The sequence below is a fragment of the Pangasianodon hypophthalmus genome, chromosome 1 (genome assembly GCF_027358585.1).
Source record: "Pangasianodon hypophthalmus isolate fPanHyp1 chromosome 1, fPanHyp1.pri, whole genome shotgun sequence".
NCBI classification, from domain to species: Eukaryota; Metazoa; Chordata; class Actinopteri; order Siluriformes; family Pangasiidae; genus Pangasianodon; species Pangasianodon hypophthalmus.
In genome coordinates this window covers 3,726,369-3,747,170 of record NC_069710.1, presented here as the reverse complement: position 1 = coordinate 3,747,170, position 20,802 = coordinate 3,726,369, and the positions used below count along the sequence as shown (strand labels likewise).

General features: G+C 38.9%; 2 protein-coding genes across 5 annotated transcripts; one reads left to right on the top strand and one right to left on the bottom strand.

Moving 5' to 3' along the window:
- Nucleotides 1-331: 331 nt before the first annotated feature.
- kiaa0319 (KIAA0319 ortholog) lies at nucleotides 332-11,628 on the bottom strand. Of its 3 annotated transcripts, XM_026913396.3 has the most exons (21): nucleotides 11,493-11,628; nucleotides 10,510-10,624; nucleotides 9,178-9,890; nucleotides 8,076-8,235; nucleotides 7,013-7,111; nucleotides 6,801-6,898; nucleotides 6,593-6,680; nucleotides 6,395-6,490; nucleotides 6,103-6,235; nucleotides 5,469-5,697; nucleotides 5,101-5,224; nucleotides 4,874-5,003; nucleotides 4,388-4,536; nucleotides 3,888-4,039; nucleotides 3,645-3,783; nucleotides 2,657-2,816; nucleotides 1,952-2,088; nucleotides 1,712-1,831; nucleotides 1,474-1,555; nucleotides 1,221-1,312; nucleotides 332-1,140 (listed from the first exon to the last, which is right to left on the bottom strand). In XM_026913396.3, the coding sequence occupies exons 2-21, from the start codon at nucleotides 10,559-10,561 to the stop codon at nucleotides 968-970; spliced, it is 3,126 nt and encodes a 1,041-aa protein (XP_026769197.2). In that variant the 5' UTR covers nucleotides 10,562-10,624; nucleotides 11,493-11,628; the 3' UTR covers nucleotides 332-967. The 3 variants fall into 3 exon arrangements, with proteins under 3 accessions (XP_026769197.2, XP_053091107.1, XP_053091118.1); XM_053235132.1 differs by having other exon boundaries at nucleotides 1,712-2,088; XM_053235143.1 differs by having other exon boundaries at nucleotides 1,712-2,088; nucleotides 7,013-7,108.
- A 1,188-nt stretch (nucleotides 11,629-12,816) lies between these two features.
- Nucleotides 12,817-20,099, top strand: LOC113526447 (tyrosyl-DNA phosphodiesterase 2). Of its 2 annotated transcripts, XM_026913483.3 has the most exons (7): nucleotides 12,817-12,893; nucleotides 13,564-13,645; nucleotides 13,919-14,443; nucleotides 14,610-14,701; nucleotides 14,775-14,893; nucleotides 16,476-16,646; nucleotides 16,828-20,099. In XM_026913483.3, the coding sequence occupies exons 2-7, from the start codon at nucleotides 13,617-13,619 to the stop codon at nucleotides 17,116-17,118; spliced, it is 1,227 nt and encodes a 408-aa protein (XP_026769284.3). In that variant the 5' UTR covers nucleotides 12,817-12,893; nucleotides 13,564-13,616; the 3' UTR covers nucleotides 17,119-20,099. The 2 variants fall into 2 exon arrangements, with proteins under 2 accessions (XP_026769284.3, XP_026769283.3); XM_026913482.3 differs by lacking the exon at nucleotides 12,817-12,893 and having other exon boundaries at nucleotides 12,918-13,645.
- The last annotated feature ends 703 nt before the right edge of the window (nucleotides 20,100-20,802 follow it).

Below are 20,802 nucleotides of genomic sequence, written 5' to 3'. Positions count from 1 at the left end.
CAATTGTAATGAAGTTGAGCTTAACTCAAATTTTTTACACATTTAGATCAGCTACAGCTTTCACCCTAGTCCAAAACAGATTGCTTTTGGTTATACTTTAATGACACCACCTGAAATATAGAAGCCCTGCTGTTAAATCTGCATTCATTCTTGAGAGACTTTGACCTTGCCTCCAAGTCCTTGCCTAGGAACTAACGATGTACCGAGTGCAAATTAATAGAAAATACAACATGGGGCTTTAAACAGGGACCCCTATGTGTTTGGCTCCTGGGTCCAGAACTATTTGATTACAACACAATGACCTGAGACAGAAAACCTTCACACCTGTTGGTAAACAACAACAAGTACACTTTATTTCAAAATCATCAGTCTTAAACAAAAGAGCTAAATCTCTCTATTGACTGATCAAATCTGAATCTGGATTCATATCCAACATCATTAAGAACTGCAGCAGACACATACAGTGATGGGACCCATCGCCACCAACCAGTTACCATTACATTCAATTTTAAAGTGAAATTTCCTCACAAACAGAATTCAGTGTGTATGACATGAGCCACTTGGGTTCTTGTTTTGCTTTAAAACCATCAAATGTAAGATCACTGTACAGTTCATGTAATATTCAAATAAGGTAATTTCATGAGGAATAGTTCAGTAGTTCAAGTGTGACAGCAGAGGGATGCTTTTTTAGGCCAAACCATGTAATCAAATACCTAAAAAAATAATTTACTGCTTTTGGTGTTTTCCCACTAGCTGTTATTACATTAGGCAAGAGTAAAATAAAGATTAGCCTGCAACCAGCAAAGAATAGGCTTTGCATAATGACAAAGACTATTTACATTCAAACGTCTGTGCTCTTTAGAAACCGTGAAAACATTCAGCCAGTCTCTGTAACCTGTAACGATTTCGCAGACGGAATCTAAAGCAGCCTTGTGCAATGCAGTTTCCTTCAGAGCAGAGAAAAGTCTCATCCTTCCACGGGCCGCAGGCTGTACGTGTCTCCATTCATCATGGCACCGTTAGCTCGGTTTCTGGCCCTGTCCATCCTCTCGTAACTGAAGATAGTGTCCTGCTCACTATCAATCTCAGACTCTGACATCATTAGGCTGGAGTTGTGCTCTGTGCTCCTGTGCTTGATGTCTGAAAGAGACCAATGCATTTTCTTTTCAACTATTTCTGTATTTCAATCTAAATAACCAACTCCAAACTTAGTGACATACTGTATTTTGGCCGTAATTCCATTCTCTCCTGTTCATCCATATTGTCCAGTATTGTGTACTTGGTTTTCTTTCTTACTTTTGTACGTCTGCTCCTGGGCATGCCAAAACAACAACAGATATGACTTACTTAAACAAAAGAACATCTGTGATTGAACAAAAAAATCTTCCTCATTCATTAACCTACATTTTCTGTTCAAAACATTTACTGATGTGATAAAAAGGTTAGAAAAGGGAGGAATGAGATCGGGATTACCTTTTACACCAGGCCCAGCTTGAAGACACCAGAAAAATGATCACCACCACGCAGCAGACTGTGACATACAGCACACTCCAATCTGGAGAAGAATCAGGCCAAAAACATTTGAATCCATACCTACGTACTGTGAATCATTTATATTACTCAACAGAACTTTTATATTTTAACGTCAAACTGCTATTTACTATTTAGAAGTGTCTTTGAATTTTATCTGAACATGACAGTGATTTCTCACCACAGTTGCTCTCATCATCGAGGAAGTGTCTAAAGGGGTTCTCCATCCACAGAGGATCACAGGAACAACTTCGAGTGACAGGATCACACTGACCATGTCCAGAACAGAGCAGCAAACACACTGCACAGATTTGCCACAGTAAATGACAGTGGAAAAATAAGTCTATCTGTGTGTAGATATGACTAGATTGGGGTGATAAAGAGGTACACAGGAGGAAATGTGTTGCTCTGTGCCACTCACTGACTGTGTCCACTCTGAGGACTTTGAAGAGCAGATAATCAGTTTTTTCCTTCAGAAGCTGATACCTCAGGAGACGGGCCAGTTTTGGGCCAGGAATCATCCCATCAGAACCCCGCACTGAGAACCTAAAAACGGTGCTGTTTGCATACACACACATTCAGGTGCTTTTATACTGCTTAGTGAAAGATGCTTATGTTTGTGTACTGTGTAATGTAAATTTACTAAGCACTTGTTGCTGGAACTGTTCAGTGTACTCTCCAGCCCAGAGTTGTGCTGTGTTGTGGTCATGTTCCCTTTGTTTCTGACATGAGTGACCCACTCCTTTGGTATTCCCAGGTTCATGAGTTATGATGTAATGTTGACTTCTCATTTATTCTATGAGAGTTTACTTTGTAGTTGATGACAAGTGTAATTATAGCACATCTTTAGAGTCATTTTTGAGGGAAATGCTGAAATTTCTGGCAGGTTTGTCTTATTTCTGTATTTTCCAGTTGCCAAGCAACAATGTTCTAACACTGACTACTGAAACGGCAAGCGCATTACATGATCACCCTCTCATGTTGAAAATGCACGTTCCACTAAACAGACCACTATACTCTGTACATATGGGACTGAAGATGGAGGACAACAGTCTGTCACAGGAGGTAACTATGTACAAAACAACATAATATTTAGAGCACATAAAACAGGGTTAGCTCATTGTACCTGATATCAGACTGGCCATGCAGGCCCTTCATAGTGATGTCTGCATCCAGCACATGTAGCAGCGCAGCCAGCTGCCTCACCACTGACTCCTTCTGCTGATGACTGATCTGAGCTAAGGGGACCTGCAGCTCCATCTCCACCTCCTCCCGCTCACGCACATCTACGCACAAATCGAAATACACTTTATACAAACTGTATATACAAAAAACAAAACTATACAAAACTACACAAACACCTCTACCCCCTGGTCATTCATGTAACTATCCAATCAGCCAATTATGAGGCAGTGCATAAAATCATGCAGATACAGGTCTAGAGCTTCAGTCAATCTTCACAACAAACATCAGAATGGGGAAAAATGTGATCTCAGGAACTTTGTCCATGGCATGGTTGTGGCACGGTTGTCTGCCAGATGAACTTGTTTGAGTATTTCAGAAACAACTAATCTCTTGGGGATTCTCATGCACAACAGCCTCTAGATTTTACTCAGAATGATGCAAAAAACATCTAGTGAGTAGGAATTCTTGTTGATGAGAGAGGTCAGAGGAGAATGGCCAGACTGGTTCAAGCTGACAGGAAGTCAAATAACCACTCTTTACAATGGTGGTGAGCAGAAAAGCATCACAGAACGCACAGCACGTAGATGTGAGACGACAGAAGAAGACCATATGGGGTTCCACTTCTGTCAGACAAGAACAAGAATCTGAGGCTATGGTGGACACAAGCTCACCGAACCCGGACAGGTAAAGAGTGGAATAAGACCATGTGATGATTGGCTGATTGGATAATTGCATGAATAAGCAAGTGTATAGGTGTTCCAAGTATAGTGACCAGGGAGTGTATATTATTTCATGAAAAATGTCCATTTTGACAGCATACTAAGCCTTATAGCAGTGTAAGAACAGCTTACAATACCAGTAACACTGGCCCAGGCTGAGCTGCTTAACAATGGTTTCTTTACAGACATGGCAGATAAAAATGACCCTACCAGGACGGACTTCCACTGTGGCCATTGCAGTGCTGGAGCGACCCTGACCATCACTGACTCGCAGCTGGAACAGGTAAGTGCCCTCTACAAGGTTGGCCAGGTACAAAGAGGCCTCATGATCTGAACCAAACAGAATGTCCTGCAGAGAGAAAGAGACAGAGAATGACAAAGACAGACAGAAAGATGGTGCATCAGAGAATGGAGTTAGTGCTAAATGGGGTAGATAATCAGAATTCCACTCACCCCTGCAGCTGGACTCTGCTCGTCTCTGACCCACAGGAAGGACACATTTGTGGAGCCACAGTTAGACACAGAGCCTCTCAGGACCAGAGAGTTATTAGGTAAGGTAAGTGTGTGGCTACCACTTGCATGGGCGATGAGAGGCAGGCTTTCAGCTGTGGGGCACACATACTGTTAGGTATATGTAGCGTAAACAAGTAAAGAATGAAATTACCTATTAATTATTTGTATATATGTGATGAATAATCTAAGAGAAATAGTAATACAATGACAAAAATATACAAATAGTAATAAATCAAATAGGTCATTTATAAATATCTGACCAAGTCAATCAAACCAAGATGCATTTAAAGGCTTTTAAAGGAAACACGCACATTACAAAAGCACATTATAAAAACACTTGCCCTTAGAATAAACCACTAGTGGTTTACAACAACCCTAGTGATATGATAGAGGATACTGTATATGAATATAAGTGTGCACATCCACAGAACTCCTCTCACCTTCTTTGACTGTAACTGTGAGAACAGCACTGTCAGATGCTCCCTGCTCATCCTGCACTGTCAGCTTAAACCTGTAACTCCCAGCTCGCAGGCCTGACACCAGTGCAACTGCTGTGCTGGCATCCTTTATCTCTGATCCAGGAGGACCACTTCAAACATAAAACTGTATTATTATTCAAGACTATTCCTTTTTTTATCTAATAAATAAATCTTAATAAATTGATAAATGCATAAAATATAAATCTAAATGATATGTGAATCGCTCACGAAGGTGTTGCATATTTCATTCAGATCGGAGCACATAGATGCTCCTAACACAAGGCACTAATTTCTATTACCTTATAATAAATTAAATTAGACATTAACTTCATTGTTATAGTCCTCTATTTTAGCATCTGTACATATGTAAACACGTACTGTGCACAAAAATGGCAGAATGAAAAATGGCAGAATGAATTATCATAATGGATCCCTGTATGGCTGTACCTAAGGATTTCCCACTGGTAGCTGGTGATGGCTTGGTCATCAGTGCTGTCACTGCCATTCAGCGTGATGCTGCTCACCGGAAGAATCAGTTCTCTGTCAGGGCCTGCCACAGCTACAGGAGCTCTATTGTCTGAGAACCAATACAGATCTGGACTGTGTGCTGTTCTAATGTTAAATTATTAATATCTATTGATAAGTCGTAAACTTAAACAGACGGCAGTATTTACCAGCAAGCACAGTGACTGAGACTGTGTCTGAATCCTGTTGACCACTGGAGTCAGTGACAGTGAGCTGGAAAGTGTACTGACCCTCCTGGAGGTCAGAGAGCTGCAGAGCTGGAGATCTGACACCCTGAGACAAACCCGGAAAGAGTTAAACATGTGCATCTACAATGTCCACCTGCCACAATCTCTTTTGATTTTGCGTACACAATTGCTTTTTTATTATATTGCATTGTTTAGATGTTTGCTACTAGGTACCAGACCACAGATCTCAATTCGGTTTTCCTTGTATTATTGTTAGACTTAAGTAAATCAATAACTGTGTTTTTAAACAGGGAAGGTGCTATACACATGTTAAACTTATGATTTTTCACCTGTATCGTTGCTGATTTGGTTGGGCTGCTGGGATGAAGGCTCCACAGAAAGCTGCTGATGGCATGATCATCTGTGCTCTGATTGGCCCACAAAGTCAGGTGGTTCAGAGGAAGCCTGATGACCTGGTCAGTGCCTGCTATAGCTACTGGAGGCTTGTCTTTAGGACTGCTGACTCTCACTGTGGCAGTGGTGGAGTCACTTAGACCCTCAGAATCCACCACCATCAGCCTGAACCAGGACAACATAAATATCAGGACAGGGCACCAGGGGCCTGTAAGCTAATCAGGGCAGTACAACTGAAGCCTGGCAGAATCATTTACCAGAGAGAGAGTCACTGTTTATAGCTTTCAGATACTAATGAGGGACTAGAAATTGGTCTGACCAAATAGCGAACAACCTGAGAAGATCATTTCCTGCTCGTGTTGGAATACAAAATGTGATGTAAATACATAAATTCAGACTCAGGGAGACACAGCATGCTCTTCCGTTTCAGAAATGTGAGAACCTTTTTTTTTTTTTTTTTTTTAATGCAGCATATTATTCTGTAGAGTGCCCAGAGTCATCTAATAGAGAGAGAGTTCACAAATGCACCCTTGGTGTGGATGGATGCTTATAAGAACGTGAACCTTGCACCTGAATGTGTAGTCTCCAGGGGAGATGTTCTGCAGTGTGAGTACTGGTGTGTTCATAGGACCATCACTGTTCCACAATGGTCCATCCACCTGTTCCCACAGGTAACTGACTATACCTGAATCATCGGAACTCTCTGACAAGAGACAGAAGAATAAAACCTTATCAAATCACTGATTACTGAACCTATATCAAACATTTTTTCTGACTAATGAGATACTTAAACTGATTTAAGACAAAACATCTTTGTTTCTTGGTATTTATCAGTGGATTAAATAAAGAGAGAAGAACTTACGGCTGCCATTAATGAAGATGATGGTATCAACAGATGGAGATACATCCTGGTGTTTGGGCAGAGCAACTGATTTAGGTGGCATATTCAGTCTAACCTCTGTAGAACAAAAGAAATTCAGCAGTCTTGAACTGCAAATGACAGATGCTCAAATGATATTAAATGCATGATAAAATAAAATCAAGACAGGGAGGTGTTTACCAGGATGCACTGTGAAGTTTACAGCACTTTCCCCATAGGCCTGCTTTCCTGTCACACTTACTTTGACAACATACACACCTGCAGACAGCTACAACATGCAGGAAATGTATTAAAGTACAACAGTGAAAGCCAGAGTGCCATTTAATGTGTTAAAATGCAAGCATAAGCATCCAGTACCAAATCCTGGATCTCTAGTATGAAGTCTTACCTCAGAGACTTTTACTGTCCTCTTGTGTTTTCCTTCCATCACTCCTGGATGTCCAATTGGCGCACTAACAAAACTCCATTCATACGTATAAGGGTTCTCTAAGAGTAAACACAAGAACACGTGTTTCATGTTTTCAATAAAACACACTGTGTCCTCAAACACAGCAGTTTATCTCTGATTCCTGCTTGGACAAAATACAAATATCAGTATACCAGTTTCAGTCTGTGAATCGACTGAGGCAGTGAGTTCTACAGCATTCTCAGGCAGTGTTATATCATCAACGTCTCCAATAGACACAATCAGGGCTTCTGCTGAAAGATAAAGTATTGATGTTATTGATAAAACATATATAACCACATATGTATGATGGCTATGGGTATTATGTATTATTATTATGAACATGCAAGAAATAGTCTTTTATTTATAGTTAATCCTTACATACTATAGATGGCAGACCAAAACTGTTTTATATCCAAAACAATAGTAAGAGCAATGCACCAGACATCAGGACAAACTATACATTTCTACAAAATGACCCAGTTAGCCTAACATCTCTTCCATAGGAATCCTGACAAGGCTACAGCCATCCATGTCTGTGCTCATGGCTGTGCTCTCTGGGTGGAAGGGATGGCATTACTCTCTCTCCTTTCTCCTCCATCAAAATGACAATAGCCTGTGGAGGTATTTGAGCCCATGAGGAAGAGGGCAGTTCTTCTGAGTGTGTTTAGCTGCCTCGTGATGTTGCATGAGCAGCAGTTCAAAAAAGATATGGTTGCTGGCTTCATGTGTCTTAGCAGAAGCACATTCTGGCATTTATGGCTGTCCTGTCACAGGGGAGAGAGCTAGCTAGAAGGTGGGAATTGGCAAATTGCCAAGTTGTAAGAAAATGGGGTTAAAAAAAAAAATCCCACCCCCTAAAAAGAGATTTGTTTGATGGGTGAGCCATATATCCAGTATAGCCTGTAACAAATGTAATGAATAATACTACTAACTAACTAATACTAATGTAAATAGGGGAGAAAACAAGGATGAACAAAATAAAGTAAACTCCAATATGTTCCTTGTTTGCAAGAGAACATTTTCAGTTAGTATTGTTATTACTTTATATTACTATTACTTTTTTACTTTCTACTGTATGTCTGAACGTAAGCTCAACACTAGCCACGGAAGCACAGAGAAGACTGAGTATTGTTGATGCGTGGTTGGACATGTTCATGAGGAGGTGAATATATTGTATGTGTGAAAAAGAAAACTATCTTTGCTGTACTAGCGTACCTGGAAGTGAAGAGGAGCTGGGGGTTGTGGATCCCATGTCAGGTGGAGATGGGAGAGAGCTGCTAACTGGGCTCAGTTTGGACAGATCTGCACTTATCACCTGTGGCATGGCTGTTGGGTCCAAGCCCGTGAAAGAGATGTTAAACTGATCTTCCTCATCCTGAAAAAGATGTAATGAAACTGTCAGTTTCAGCCACACATGACCAAATGACTTCCGATAAGTGATATTAAACAGAGTGTGGTTATTTAATTAATCAACCCTAAGTGCGGTACTCTTCTTTCCTACTGACATCCTGCTTTCCTTCTTTCTACTAACATCATATTAGACAGCAAAAAGCCAGCTTGACTGAGTCAGTACATTAACAAAGACCTATAATGGTTGTTTAGGGAAGTCCAAATCCAACTCTCCAAGTCCAGATCCAACTGTCTTTCTTGAACTCTACATCCCCTTTTTGGTACAACCAAATTTAAGTAGTGTACCTCTCTTTGGCTCAAAGCCATACAGTTCTCTATAAAAATATGCAAGAACATGTTAGATTTCATATTAATGTTTATCAGTTTGAGTGGTGAAAATCTTACTGATTTTATTATTATTATTATTATTATTATTATTATTATTATTATTATTATTAAATTTTTTTCATGTAAAAAAAGTTGCAGCAGTGTCTCAGTGTTTAAGGCTCTGAGATATCAATGAGAAGGGTGTGAGTTTGAATCCTAGCGCTGCCAACCTGCCATGCCTAAGCTTGGGATAGAATTATCAACAGATGTGATTACATTATATCTAATCAAATCAGCTCATCTCAATCTACTTATGAGCCAGTGGCTCAGCACAGTGTCATTTTCCAAATGACATACAATTAGTTGTTTATGTTGATATTTTATTGGTAGAAATAACCAGCAACATGAGTAACCAAGGATAAAGAGATTTTTAATGGCTACAATGACAATACTTTTGTTGTGTATGGTACATTAGGTCAGATATTCTATTAATTAGAGAATATGATGTTCTGTTGGTAATGATAATCAACTGCCCAATTCACATTCAGTAGCCAATAAGAGTTTGTTAGTGTTTATTTATAAATTGTTCTGTAACACATACCTTTACATTGGGCAAACTGAATGCTGAAGGAATCCATGAAGGTTCTGCTAGACTGGGAGGTGGTCTGGTTCCATCTGTCACTGCTAGAGAGGAGCTGGGAGTGACCTGGCTGTCCTCAGTGCTCTCCATTAGAGAAAGTTTTATTTTGCCTCCCTCTGTCTCTGAGAAATTAAATCCATCTCTTTCCTCAAGAGGCCAGTCGAGTAGTCTTTGAGTCTTCTCCTGTTCCATCTTTGAGTCAGTCCTCTCTTCACTGATGTCATCCTCCACAGTCCTGTAACTCTCATCATACTGTAGTGCATTGTTGTTGTCGTCCAAATCTTGAATGTCCTCCAGCAAAGCCAGGTCCTTCAGAGGGTTCTCTGGGCCCCTGTGTCTGGGCAATGGACGCCAGTGACTGGCATAAGGCTCGCCCCGTACCAGGGACTGCAGGACCAGGGTCTGTGGGCGTCGGTGCTGTAGAAAGGCCAACCGTGAGTCTGTCCCGGGCCTCTTTTTGGGCTGACAGTTTTGTTTTTGCTGGCAGCTGAGGATGTAGCAGCGTCTCTCAAAGAACCAGGCCAGGTCGCAGCCTGGAAGATCACAGCAGGCACCTACACACTGGGCCAGAGTCAACACCTCAGGAACCCTCAGGATGCTGCTGCTCCTCAGCTCGGGAGACACTACCGTCTCAGAATACGTTGGCCCCTGCCAGCACTGCCCTGTTAACACATCTACAGCACAAGAAATGGCCATTTACAAGAGTCGCTTTACAGGTTGCTGTATATTCTTAGTCCTGCACTAAACGACATTTAAGCACCCAACTGTTCAGTCTTCAGCAACTAAATCTTACCATATTTCATAAACATACTACCAGCAACTAGGACAGGAAAAAAAGTTGAAAACAGAGGAAGATGAGAAACATAATCCAATCCACAGAATTATAAATGTAAAGGCAATGCTAACTGTAGGGTGAGTGGTGATTATGTAACACTTGCCCAGGTGACTCATAACTCTTACCAGATGGCTACATCAATTTAACAAACTGCCATGAATTACTGAAAACACATTTAACTGAGCATTTCCTAACAAAAGAATCCCTAAATGCAGCTCCATTTCATTTTCCACCAAAGGTAACCACCAAAAAAGTAATGAGATGAGAAACACTAACACGCCCGTCTAAAGATATAAGCACTGAAATGAGTGAGTGTTTTCTCAGTGTAAATGTCAGAGTCAACACCTTCCACTGTATTTAAATAGCAAAAGAAATTACAAGAAGAAATTTTTGATTAGTGTTCCGGCTCGTCACAGCTGCTGGAGCTACAGTGTAAATGCGAAATACAATATTCTTACCTCTTATGTTGTGCAGGATCAGGTAAAGTGGAAGAAGGGGTGCAAAGTTCATTATGCCGATGCAGTTTCCGCAGAGAGTTTGGTCCTGTTGATCATCAGTTCAATGTTCTGATTTCTTTAAAATGTCAGAAAGAAGCAGACTCATTTAAAACAGCTCACTATGAACATCAGAAACATCTCAGATCTCCAGAGGGCAGGAGAGGCAGATTTTTTCAAACACACACCAGGTTTAATAAAGAGTTTGAGTCAATGGCTAGCTAATTCGTTGTTTAGATTGTTCAGTGAAGTGAGTTTTTTCTTGCAAAGCTTACAAAACTAATACCCTGAGCCTTTGCTACTGTGGCCTAGCCACCTGCCATCTTGGCAAATATGTGTTTGCCATCTTTCTGTCATCCTGACCTGCAAACTCATTGGATAATTGTTGTTTTGTGAGTTTTTGCTAGATATGAAGTCTGTCTTTAAATACACAAAACACTCACAAAACAAACCCGCAAATAACCAGCTGTTAAGGGTTATATAAACAATGCCCCACCCGATGATCCTACAAGGAGGATAGTTAGGATAAAAATCTTTCACCTATCATTTTCTCCCTTCATTTCCTTGTATGCTATAGCAACCAGCCAGATTAGCTCTGCACTGAGGGTTACATGAGGTTGCTGTTGTTGTAAGTAAGCAACACAGCCGCACCATTTGTTGTTTCCATTATTATGGGAAAAATAAACAAGAATACCAGCCTAATTATGCTTGCTTATAATAAACCTTTTTATAACAGAAGCGACCATCTGTCCTTGCTGGCATCCTTTACAAGAGCTCCTACACCCAATCAAGAGACTGCTAACTAAACTGGGATTAGAAATAAACTGAGGTGATATAATAAACCAGATATCAACAGCGTTGGCTGTACCGAGATCAGGATCTGACAGTTCACAGGCGGTAGACCGCTACAACCCGACATCATCTCCCAACATCCCTTAGTGGCTTACCATCATGTCCAGTGTGCAGAGAGGATGAGGATAAAGCGACATGGCAGGACTGCGCAGATGAAGATGCGCCGAGCCCAAAGCGTGTGCGCGCGAGTGTGTGTGTGTGTGTGCGTGCGAGTGTGTGTGTGTGTGTGTGCGTGCGAGTATGTGCGTGTGTGTGTGTGTGTGATATGGAGGCAGGGATGAGAGCAGTGCGGATGGAGGGAGTGGTGATGAAGGGAGGAGGGACACATCATGGAAACATGAGATAGAGAGAGCACTGTGATGCGTCTCATGTGTCTTTACGCCTTTTCCTCCTGTTATTGTAACTGTTATTATCATCATCATCATCATTATTATTATTATTAGTAGTAGTAGTAGTAGTATTACTAATATTTGTGATTACTAATATGTATTATTATTATTATTATTATTATTAGTAGTAGTAGTAGTAGTAGTAGTATTACTAATATTTATGACTGCTAATATGTATTATTATTATTATTATTATTATTATTATTATTATTAGACTGGTCTAAATTAATAAAACATTAAATCTTGTATCAATTAAACTAATACAAGACTCCTTCTCTTCACTAATCTCCTCGTCAAGAATGAAATAAATGTCAAGAATAATTACAGTACTCTTACTGATAAGCTCGTTACTACAGCAAGTGGAAATGGAGGGAAAAAAAATCATACTCTGACATAAACATCACCTGAGCTTGCTGTATAGTAATTTTATATATAGCTAATTATATAATATTAAAATATACTTAAATATATTTTATATTAAATATATTATATAAATAAGAACAACAGTATATTATATGACAACAAGAACAACAATAATACACTTATGAATATATTATAATACATGAAATTATTATTATTATTATTATTATTATTATTATTATTATTATTATTGCTGTTGTTGTTGTTTGTTATTATTATTTATTTGATTATATTTTTTTATATAGAAATCACAACTCCAGTTTGACCAGCGTGACAGTTTAGCTTGAATGGGTTTCACCCAAACCTCCTTAATTAAAAAAAAAAAAAAAAAAAAAACAAGATTATAAATTATTTATTGGCCCTAATGTGTGCTATAGGTGAAAAATTCAGGAAGTTCTATGGCTCCAGTAAATGGCCAAAATATTATTGTATACATTGAATAACTGGATTTTCCATGAATTTTAAAGAGGGTCCCTGGGTGCAAAAAGCTGGAGAATCCCTGCTCTCAGCAATACAACACTGCTCGCTTGTACCCTGCTGTGAGCGTGTGCACTGTGGCGCCCTCTGCTGGCGCAAGTGTGGTGCTGCAGAAAACTGCAAACGAAACCAAGAAATCCAGCCCGACAAGCCTAGCTTCAGGAAATCGAAAGATAAACACACACACGCACACACAGTGTGAGAGATCAGGTAAGGCAGCTTACTTCTTCCTAAAATGAACAGAATAATTTGGGCAAAATAGTAAATAAACTCTTAGTGGTTTAACTTCTAGCTCCTACTAATTTTTGTGACGTCACTGCTCAGAGCAGTAGTTGTTCTTTGCTATAGTTGTGTACTGTTATTAAATGTATCTGTACTGTGTAGATTTTCAAACCACCACTTAAAGTGCTGTTATGTAAGTCCAGATGAACACTGTACATTTCAGTAGGTATGTACACAATAGGTGTTAATTCAACACTCTTACAGAATAGTTCATTACAGATGTTAATTCAACAATGAATTATCTAACCTTGGGGTTTTCTATCCTAGCAGAGCTGTTGCCCAAAATGTATTCAAGTAGAATATATTCTTGGTTTTTAGAGGATTATAACTTTATAATATGCCTTTGGGTGGGTGTGTCCAAATTCCAAGCTTAGATTCATTTGAGGAAACAGAAACCATAAGGGAGAAGTTGTTGCTTTTGTTGTTGTTGTTGTTGTTGTAATACTTTTAAATACTTTTATTAAATATCATAAATGTGCCATTAGCCATGATAGCCCATTTATACCAGCTGCCCTGACAATGTGTTATTTTAGTATACATTTATACTCATATTACATGTTTATTAGACTTTTATTTGTGTAGTTTTTCTCATACCCAGGGACATTTGAACCTTCACTTTAGTAAAGTCTTCAAGCATCTATATATCTGAGAATGGAGGACAAGCAAAACCATGAACAAAGGTAAGGACAAAATTAATTTTGAAATTTTTTTGTTTTAGTTCTCTCTGTACAGTATGGATTTGGTTGCACTGTTTTACATATGAACAAGTCCTATAGTTATGAGTTTTTGAAATATGGTTGCTTCTGTCACTGGATGGTTGTATTTAGAGATTTGATAAAAACTCTGTAATGCACAATTATAAGTGAGGAGTTAGGTTTGAGTTTTTATTTTAAGAGAATACTAGAATTTACATTGACAAATACACACTTCTTATTGCTTATATTTCTTTACAGTCTTGCATCCACAGACATTCCAGCAGGGGGTGACAAAGAAAGCAATAAACCTCCTGAAGCTGGCCAAACTCAAGGAAAAGCTGTCAAGAAGAAAAAACGTGTGAGAAATAAGCAACGTGCACAACAGGCATCTTCTGACCAAATCATTACACAACAAAACACTTCTCATCAGCCATCTGGCAAAGAAAAACAGTGCTTAAAACCCCAGCACATGCTGACTCAAACCTCCTGTGAACAGTCGACCCAGACAGAGACTCCTGAAAACACGTCCCAGGACCAGGCTACTCAAACTCTTTCACTCGAGCGCATCCACACACAGCCTACCGAATCAAAATCAACCCAGACGAAGACTGGCAGGCTTTCATATAAACAGCTGTATGAAGGCCAGGTAGGTGAAGGCCAGGACTGTGCTCCTGATCAGAGCAGAAACCCGGAGCAGCTCACTGTGCTCACCTGGAACATAGACGGCCTGGATCCTGAAGATGACAGAGAAAGGGTCCCGAGCTTGTTGTTGCATTTAGGAAAGTGAGTATTGTTTTCTCTGTATATTTGTCTCAAGTACTTAAATGACTACTTTGTTCATTCTCATGTGAATTCAGATAAATGCACTCACATCAGTGTCATCCACTGATTTTATTTTATTTTTTCAGAAAACGGTCATATAAATTTTAGACTTTTTCATCTTTTCAAGGTACCGTGCAGATGTGGTCCTACTGCAAGAGCTTGTCCCACCTTACCTGAAGATTTTAAAAGAGATTATGACAGATTATGAGTTTTTGCAAGGTGAGACTCTGTTTTTGCATTTATGAAATGTCTATGCGATATACAAGTCATTTTGATGACATTTTCATTCTAGGCAGTGATGATGGCTATTTTACTGGAATACTGCTTAGAAGGTGCAGAACTGAATTAGTTCAGAGCAACACTGTGAATTATCCCACTACAGAAATGGGAAGGAATCTGTTAATGGCTGAGGTGAGCTTCCACTTGTGCTATTTTTACTGGCCAACGTATACAATATGTTTTCTTTTACATGCTGCATATCAGTTTCACCTGTATTATCTTGAGCCATTTGATAAGGTTGTACTCATTAGAGGGTTTGAAACACAATGTCTTAAGATATGATAGGAGACATTTTTTAAAAGGGTGTTTCATTGCATTGGTGCGACATAGGTATGTGAGAACTGTATCCAGAATTAACAGAAAAAAACCCTCGAACAGTGTTTGTCTTACAGTTGACACAAGTCTTGTAACTATAGGTGTTACCCCTTACAGTCTCTGCATACTATAAAATTATCTGTTTTAAAGCATATTATTCAGTAACTTCTATGAATTATTGCAGTTAGGAGAATGATCCAAGAGCTCGGTAATTAATAAGTCCTTAAAGAGTAATTACACCCTAAAATATTTTTAGTTTAAAAAATGAAATTAAATGCTTTGTAAGGATAAATCACATTAGTCTTGCTGAAAATTATAATACACCCTGCCAAACTGTTAGAATAATGCAATTTTAACATAATTTGTAGTTCCGCCTCAATGGTGACCCTCTTGTCAACTCTTCTATATTCAAAGATGATGTGTAATGGCACATAAGTACTGAGGCATGTCACATTCTGCAAATCAGTAAAGCAATGTTACAGTCCTCTGGTGAACTTCCTCACGCTGCACTATATAAGCTGTTAGAGTGTTGGGCAGTGGAGGGTGTTTTTGGATGACGAATGATTTATTACCTATAAATGTGCCAACATATGCAATAATGATTTTATGAACAGATAGGAAGAGAATATTGTTTATCCATTTTCATACCATGGTGTATTACTGACAGATGAATAACATTATCCATTGTGTACATATGAAAGCTCTGGCAAAGCTTGGAGATTTCTCTGCAACAAGACACTTTCCCTTGGCAACAAGTTTGCACAACTGTGAGTAATAATACTTTGGGATATGTTGGGACAAGAATATTTAGTCATCAAGGATACGTCAATAGCACTATAGCTATACATATTGTTATGTACACCCACAGGTGTGCTTGTGGTTGTTGTACAAACTTGTTGCCAAGGGAAAACATGTGTTGCAATATCATACCATTGCTTCACTGATTTGCATTTCAGTAATTAGGAGCCATGGCACATCATGATAGCATAGTTGAACCAGAGGGCTACTACAGAGGAGAAACTACACGTTATTCTATTATATTAACAGTTTAGACAGATTGTATACTTTTCATCAAGACTGACATGATTTATTTGTACAAAGCAATTAATTTCTTTTTTTAACAGCAAATGTTTTGGGGTGTAATTACTCTGTATATTCAAACAAAATGTACAGTAGGGCTTTGACATTTGGCAAATGTCATTCTGTACTTTATTGGTTTATCTGTAGTGCTATTACTGATTTCTCTGAAATAAAGCTGTAATTTAGCTTGCAACAGAACACTCCCTGTCAAAAGTAAAAAATTATATTTATAGAAAGTGGTGCAGGTGGAACAGTTATTTACCTCTGCTGTGTTCCCAAAGTGGCCCTTATCTGTGTGTGTGTGTGTGTTTATACCCAGGTAAACTTCTCAGGCCATCAGTTTTGTTTTATGACCTCTCACTTGGAGAGCTTAAAGGCCAGCTCACAGGAGCGCCTGAACCAGCTGCGCAGAGTCTGGAAGAGGATGAGGGAGGCACCAGACAGCCAGACGGTCATATTTGGCGGAGATACCAACATGAGAGACTGGGAGGTGTGTGTGTGTGTGTGTGTTTGCATGTGCACGCAGCTGTGTCAGGTTGTCTACTTTTTAGACTGCAGCAGTTTCTTCAGAACAATAGCATGATGTCTAACCTCATGTTTGTAATGTTTTTAACTTGATGTCTCTGAACCTGGAATGTGGAATGTGTTGACTTGCTTGTATTATGTATTAGGTGAAGAAGTTAGGAGGTCTCCCTGATGGTATTACAGATGTATGGGAGATGCTCGGAGAGCCCGAGGACTGCAAGTACACCTGGGACACTGTCAATAATAATAACAAAGGGCTCCCTTTCCCTGCACGACTCCGTTTCGACCGCGTTTACATGCGAGCAGCTAGAGAGGGCGCTCAGCTACGGCCAGACACCATGAAACTGGTGGGCCTGAAGAGACTGACATGTGGTCGTTTCACCAGTGATCACTGGGGCATTCTTTGCACGTTCTCTTTTGAGTCATCGGCGGAATAGTACTTATAAAGTTCCTCTTGCAATTTTGCTTTATTTTACAGCATAAAAGCTGGAATCTGTTTTGAGGCCTTTCTTTGGTGTGCAAATTCAGTACTGAAATTAAACAACCTTTTCCCATTGGAACTCATTAGGTATAATTTGTCATGATCCAATGATTTGATATCACAGAAATAATTATGATGTGGAAATTGATGCAATATCATAATAATCATGTGAAACTATTCTTTTTTTGCTGGTGCTCCACATTATTTTTCCACTGGAGGGCACTCTATAGCAATTCCTTTTGGTGTGCTCCTGCTTCTCCTTCTATAAGCTGTTGTATTTACAAGTCAGCATTACCACTGCTTTTTTTTAGTAGTCCACACAAGCCAGGGAATAGAAAAGAGCCATTATAAAGCAAAATGACAGATCATATAATCAGCAATATTATGCTGCTGCTTTACACAAAATGTTGAGCTACACTTGACTGAAGTGATGTGTATTGTTAAGTGTACTGAAATAGACATATTTGATTCATTTTCTCAATTTAATTTTAAGAAATTGTGTTATCCTTGCCCAGAATCAGCATTAGGTTTTTATTGCCATGCTTTGCAGCAAGGGATTTGTTTTCTTTTAGTCATCTTTGCAGGCAAAACTGGACAACCTTGTCTAAACAGATGGATGGGAATAATTCTTTGGTGGGGAGTTAGGAAACAGGGCCCTGTGTTTTCATTTGGAAAATTGATTTGGACCTCATCTTCTCTGCTGCGTAATCCAAACAGAATTGAAATATGCCGGTAAAGTCCACAGGAAATCAGGAATGATGGCAGGTTGTCAGCAAGAATAATTATTTGTCATTGGAGTTTTGGGGAAATGGGTTAGCAAAGAGAAATGTGTTTGCACATTCTGTATCAGAGCTAAGTAGATGGTCTGTGTCCATCTCCAGTGGATAGCACAGCTCACATGAGTGTGGTTGCCTTTCTCTGTTCATCTTTCGTATTTCATCAGAAATGTTCACTCAGTGTAATCATAACTGATTATAAACAGAAAATTCTAAATTGTTTTAATCTTAAGATTGAACCTTCATGTTTAAGAATAAATAAATGAAAATACATGGAAAAATATGATGGGGCATTAAAACTAAACAGATTCTTAATGTTTAATCTGTGTTATTAAATATTGTTGGATGATATGGGATAGTACAGTATGATTTATTTAAAGCCCCGCCTGCATATGTCAGTAGATTTCTATTACATGGTCAAACAAGGTTCTTGTTTATCTGCTTCATTCATTTTCCCTTTTTACATAATTGAGCTGGCACTGGAATTGCAATTGCACAAAAACATTTGACTTCTGAATTCATTTGCCAGTTTGAGGCATGTATTTAGTGGGATCATGAGAAACTATTGAGTCTTGGTCACAATACACATATTAGTATAGAGGAAAAAGACAAAAGCTTATACTGTATACGTTATTGTGCAGGATCTTGGCGTGTTACTCCACTAACTTGTTAGTTAATAGCGTGAGCATGTAGAATGTTGATTAAGTCATTTAGCCAACAGGACTTGTATACCATCCTAACGTCCAACCTCTGCCCTTTCTGTAATGAGACAAGCATAAGCATAACTAAGTGATGAGTGCATGCATGCAGAATGAACATAATGTAAAGTTACATGCTAATTATGGCATCATTCATTTACACCCAAAGGCACCGATTTTAATAGAAAAAAAGTCTGACATTGATGAAAATGGTAATTATGGGAAAAATGTGACATTTAGTAAACCCCAATTGCTTTACTGGGCACAACACCAGTCTTTATCCACCTGTTTTTATTTCCTTTTTACACATTATATTCTTCCTTAACCCCCTGCTATAACTCTGCCCCATACCAACAAGTCCAAAATATGGCATAAAGGCTATCATCAAAACATTTATGCAGGCTCAGGGAAACAGAGACTAATATCACCTGGAAAAAAGGGGTATTGCTATGGAATTAGCATTTCTATTATGGGAAAAGGAGCATGTCTTGAATATAAGTCAATCACTCATTTCCAGCAAATCTAATAACCACAGAGTCATGTTGAAGTATGGCTTATTACTTGCTTCCTCAGATGCAGCTAACCAATCTGTATTTGACTCTCCTGAACAGCACAATGAAAGTGTAGGACTTCACCTGGGACTTGCTGAGACTTTTCAGCATTCTGAACATTTTGAACCCTGCAAAGAAATTTTAACCTTAAAGACTACTGAAATTACAGCATAAATATCGTCTACCACAGAATGAAACACATAGAAACTGTTTTTCGATGATGTTGTCATGGGGATTACCAGATGTCAAGGCACTTCCTGGCCACCTGCGGCTGCTCAGATTAGCAGCGACCGATTCATCGGAAGACTTCCTATCCTGTCCACTGGCCATATTTCAAATTTGATCAACTGGAGTTGTCAATAAGCCTAAGTGGATAACACAGTGAAGAAAAGGCGACGAGAAAAGCAGACTGGTTGAGGGCAGAACATTTCTTACATTTAATGACAGATATGTGTACCATTTTGAAGATGGTTCTGAATCATGCTTTTGCTGTTTGTTTTCAATTATGGCTATTTGTCAATGCTTCATACTACATCTTTGTCAAACCTTTCTTTAGATGCTTCAGGGCAACATGCTAATTCAGCAACTGCAGGAATTTCCATACTGCTTTGTTGCATATCCACACCAGATCATTTATCATGCCTTTGCTTTGCAGATATGGATTTGAATGCTCATATTAACATTTAGCAATTATTTAACCATTATTTTGAACTGGACTGCACATAAATAATTTGCAAATCAAGAATTTGATCACACCATATCATCATATTTTGTATTAACTTTAAACTTCAATGCTAATCAGCTCATAGAGGACATGCGAGCGTTTAAAATACACTGAATAATCATAGCTTACAGCTTTGTGTCAAGTGTAAGGTTTTGTTCGTGTTATAACTGCACTGCACAGATTTAATATATTGATCACATAACAAATAATAAGATATTAAAAGATAATAATGTTTTTACTTGTCAAATCCTTTATAAGAAACAAATTTCCAGGTAAACATGGATTAAAGATGCAAATACTAACCCCTTAATGTCTCTTACTAACGTCTATTAAAGTAACTGCTGTAAATTAATCACTAATTACAGTGAAACTAATGAGGAAGGTATGTACACGGTTGTGTATTCCGCACAACAGTGAGGAATGGAAATCTGAACCTGCTGACCCATCCTCTCAGGTTAAAGGGATAATCAGAGAGAAGGCGAAACAAATAAAGAATTTTTTAACTTCCTATTAATTATATTGCTGTTACATTTAGATATAGATGAGCGAATATAGAAGGTTTGTGTGTTGTTGTGCATTGTGGTACATTTGAGTTGATTTTTCTACAGCACAATAATATATATCACACTGTAACTGTGCTAACTTATCTTTTAAAGTATGTTAAAATCTGAGAACAGTTGATCAGCACCAGCACAGTATTATGAAAGATACTCTTCAGGCACCCAGTGTGAGCAGCAGAATCTGCCAAAAATGAGGCAGAAAGCTGGCGTTTCCACAACAGTGATCAGATTAATTTCTCGATTCTTTCCTGGCAGGATCAGGCCAGATAGAGAAGGGCGTATGATATCACTGATAACAGTGGTGGTGATTGAGGAGGCTCATGATGAAGTG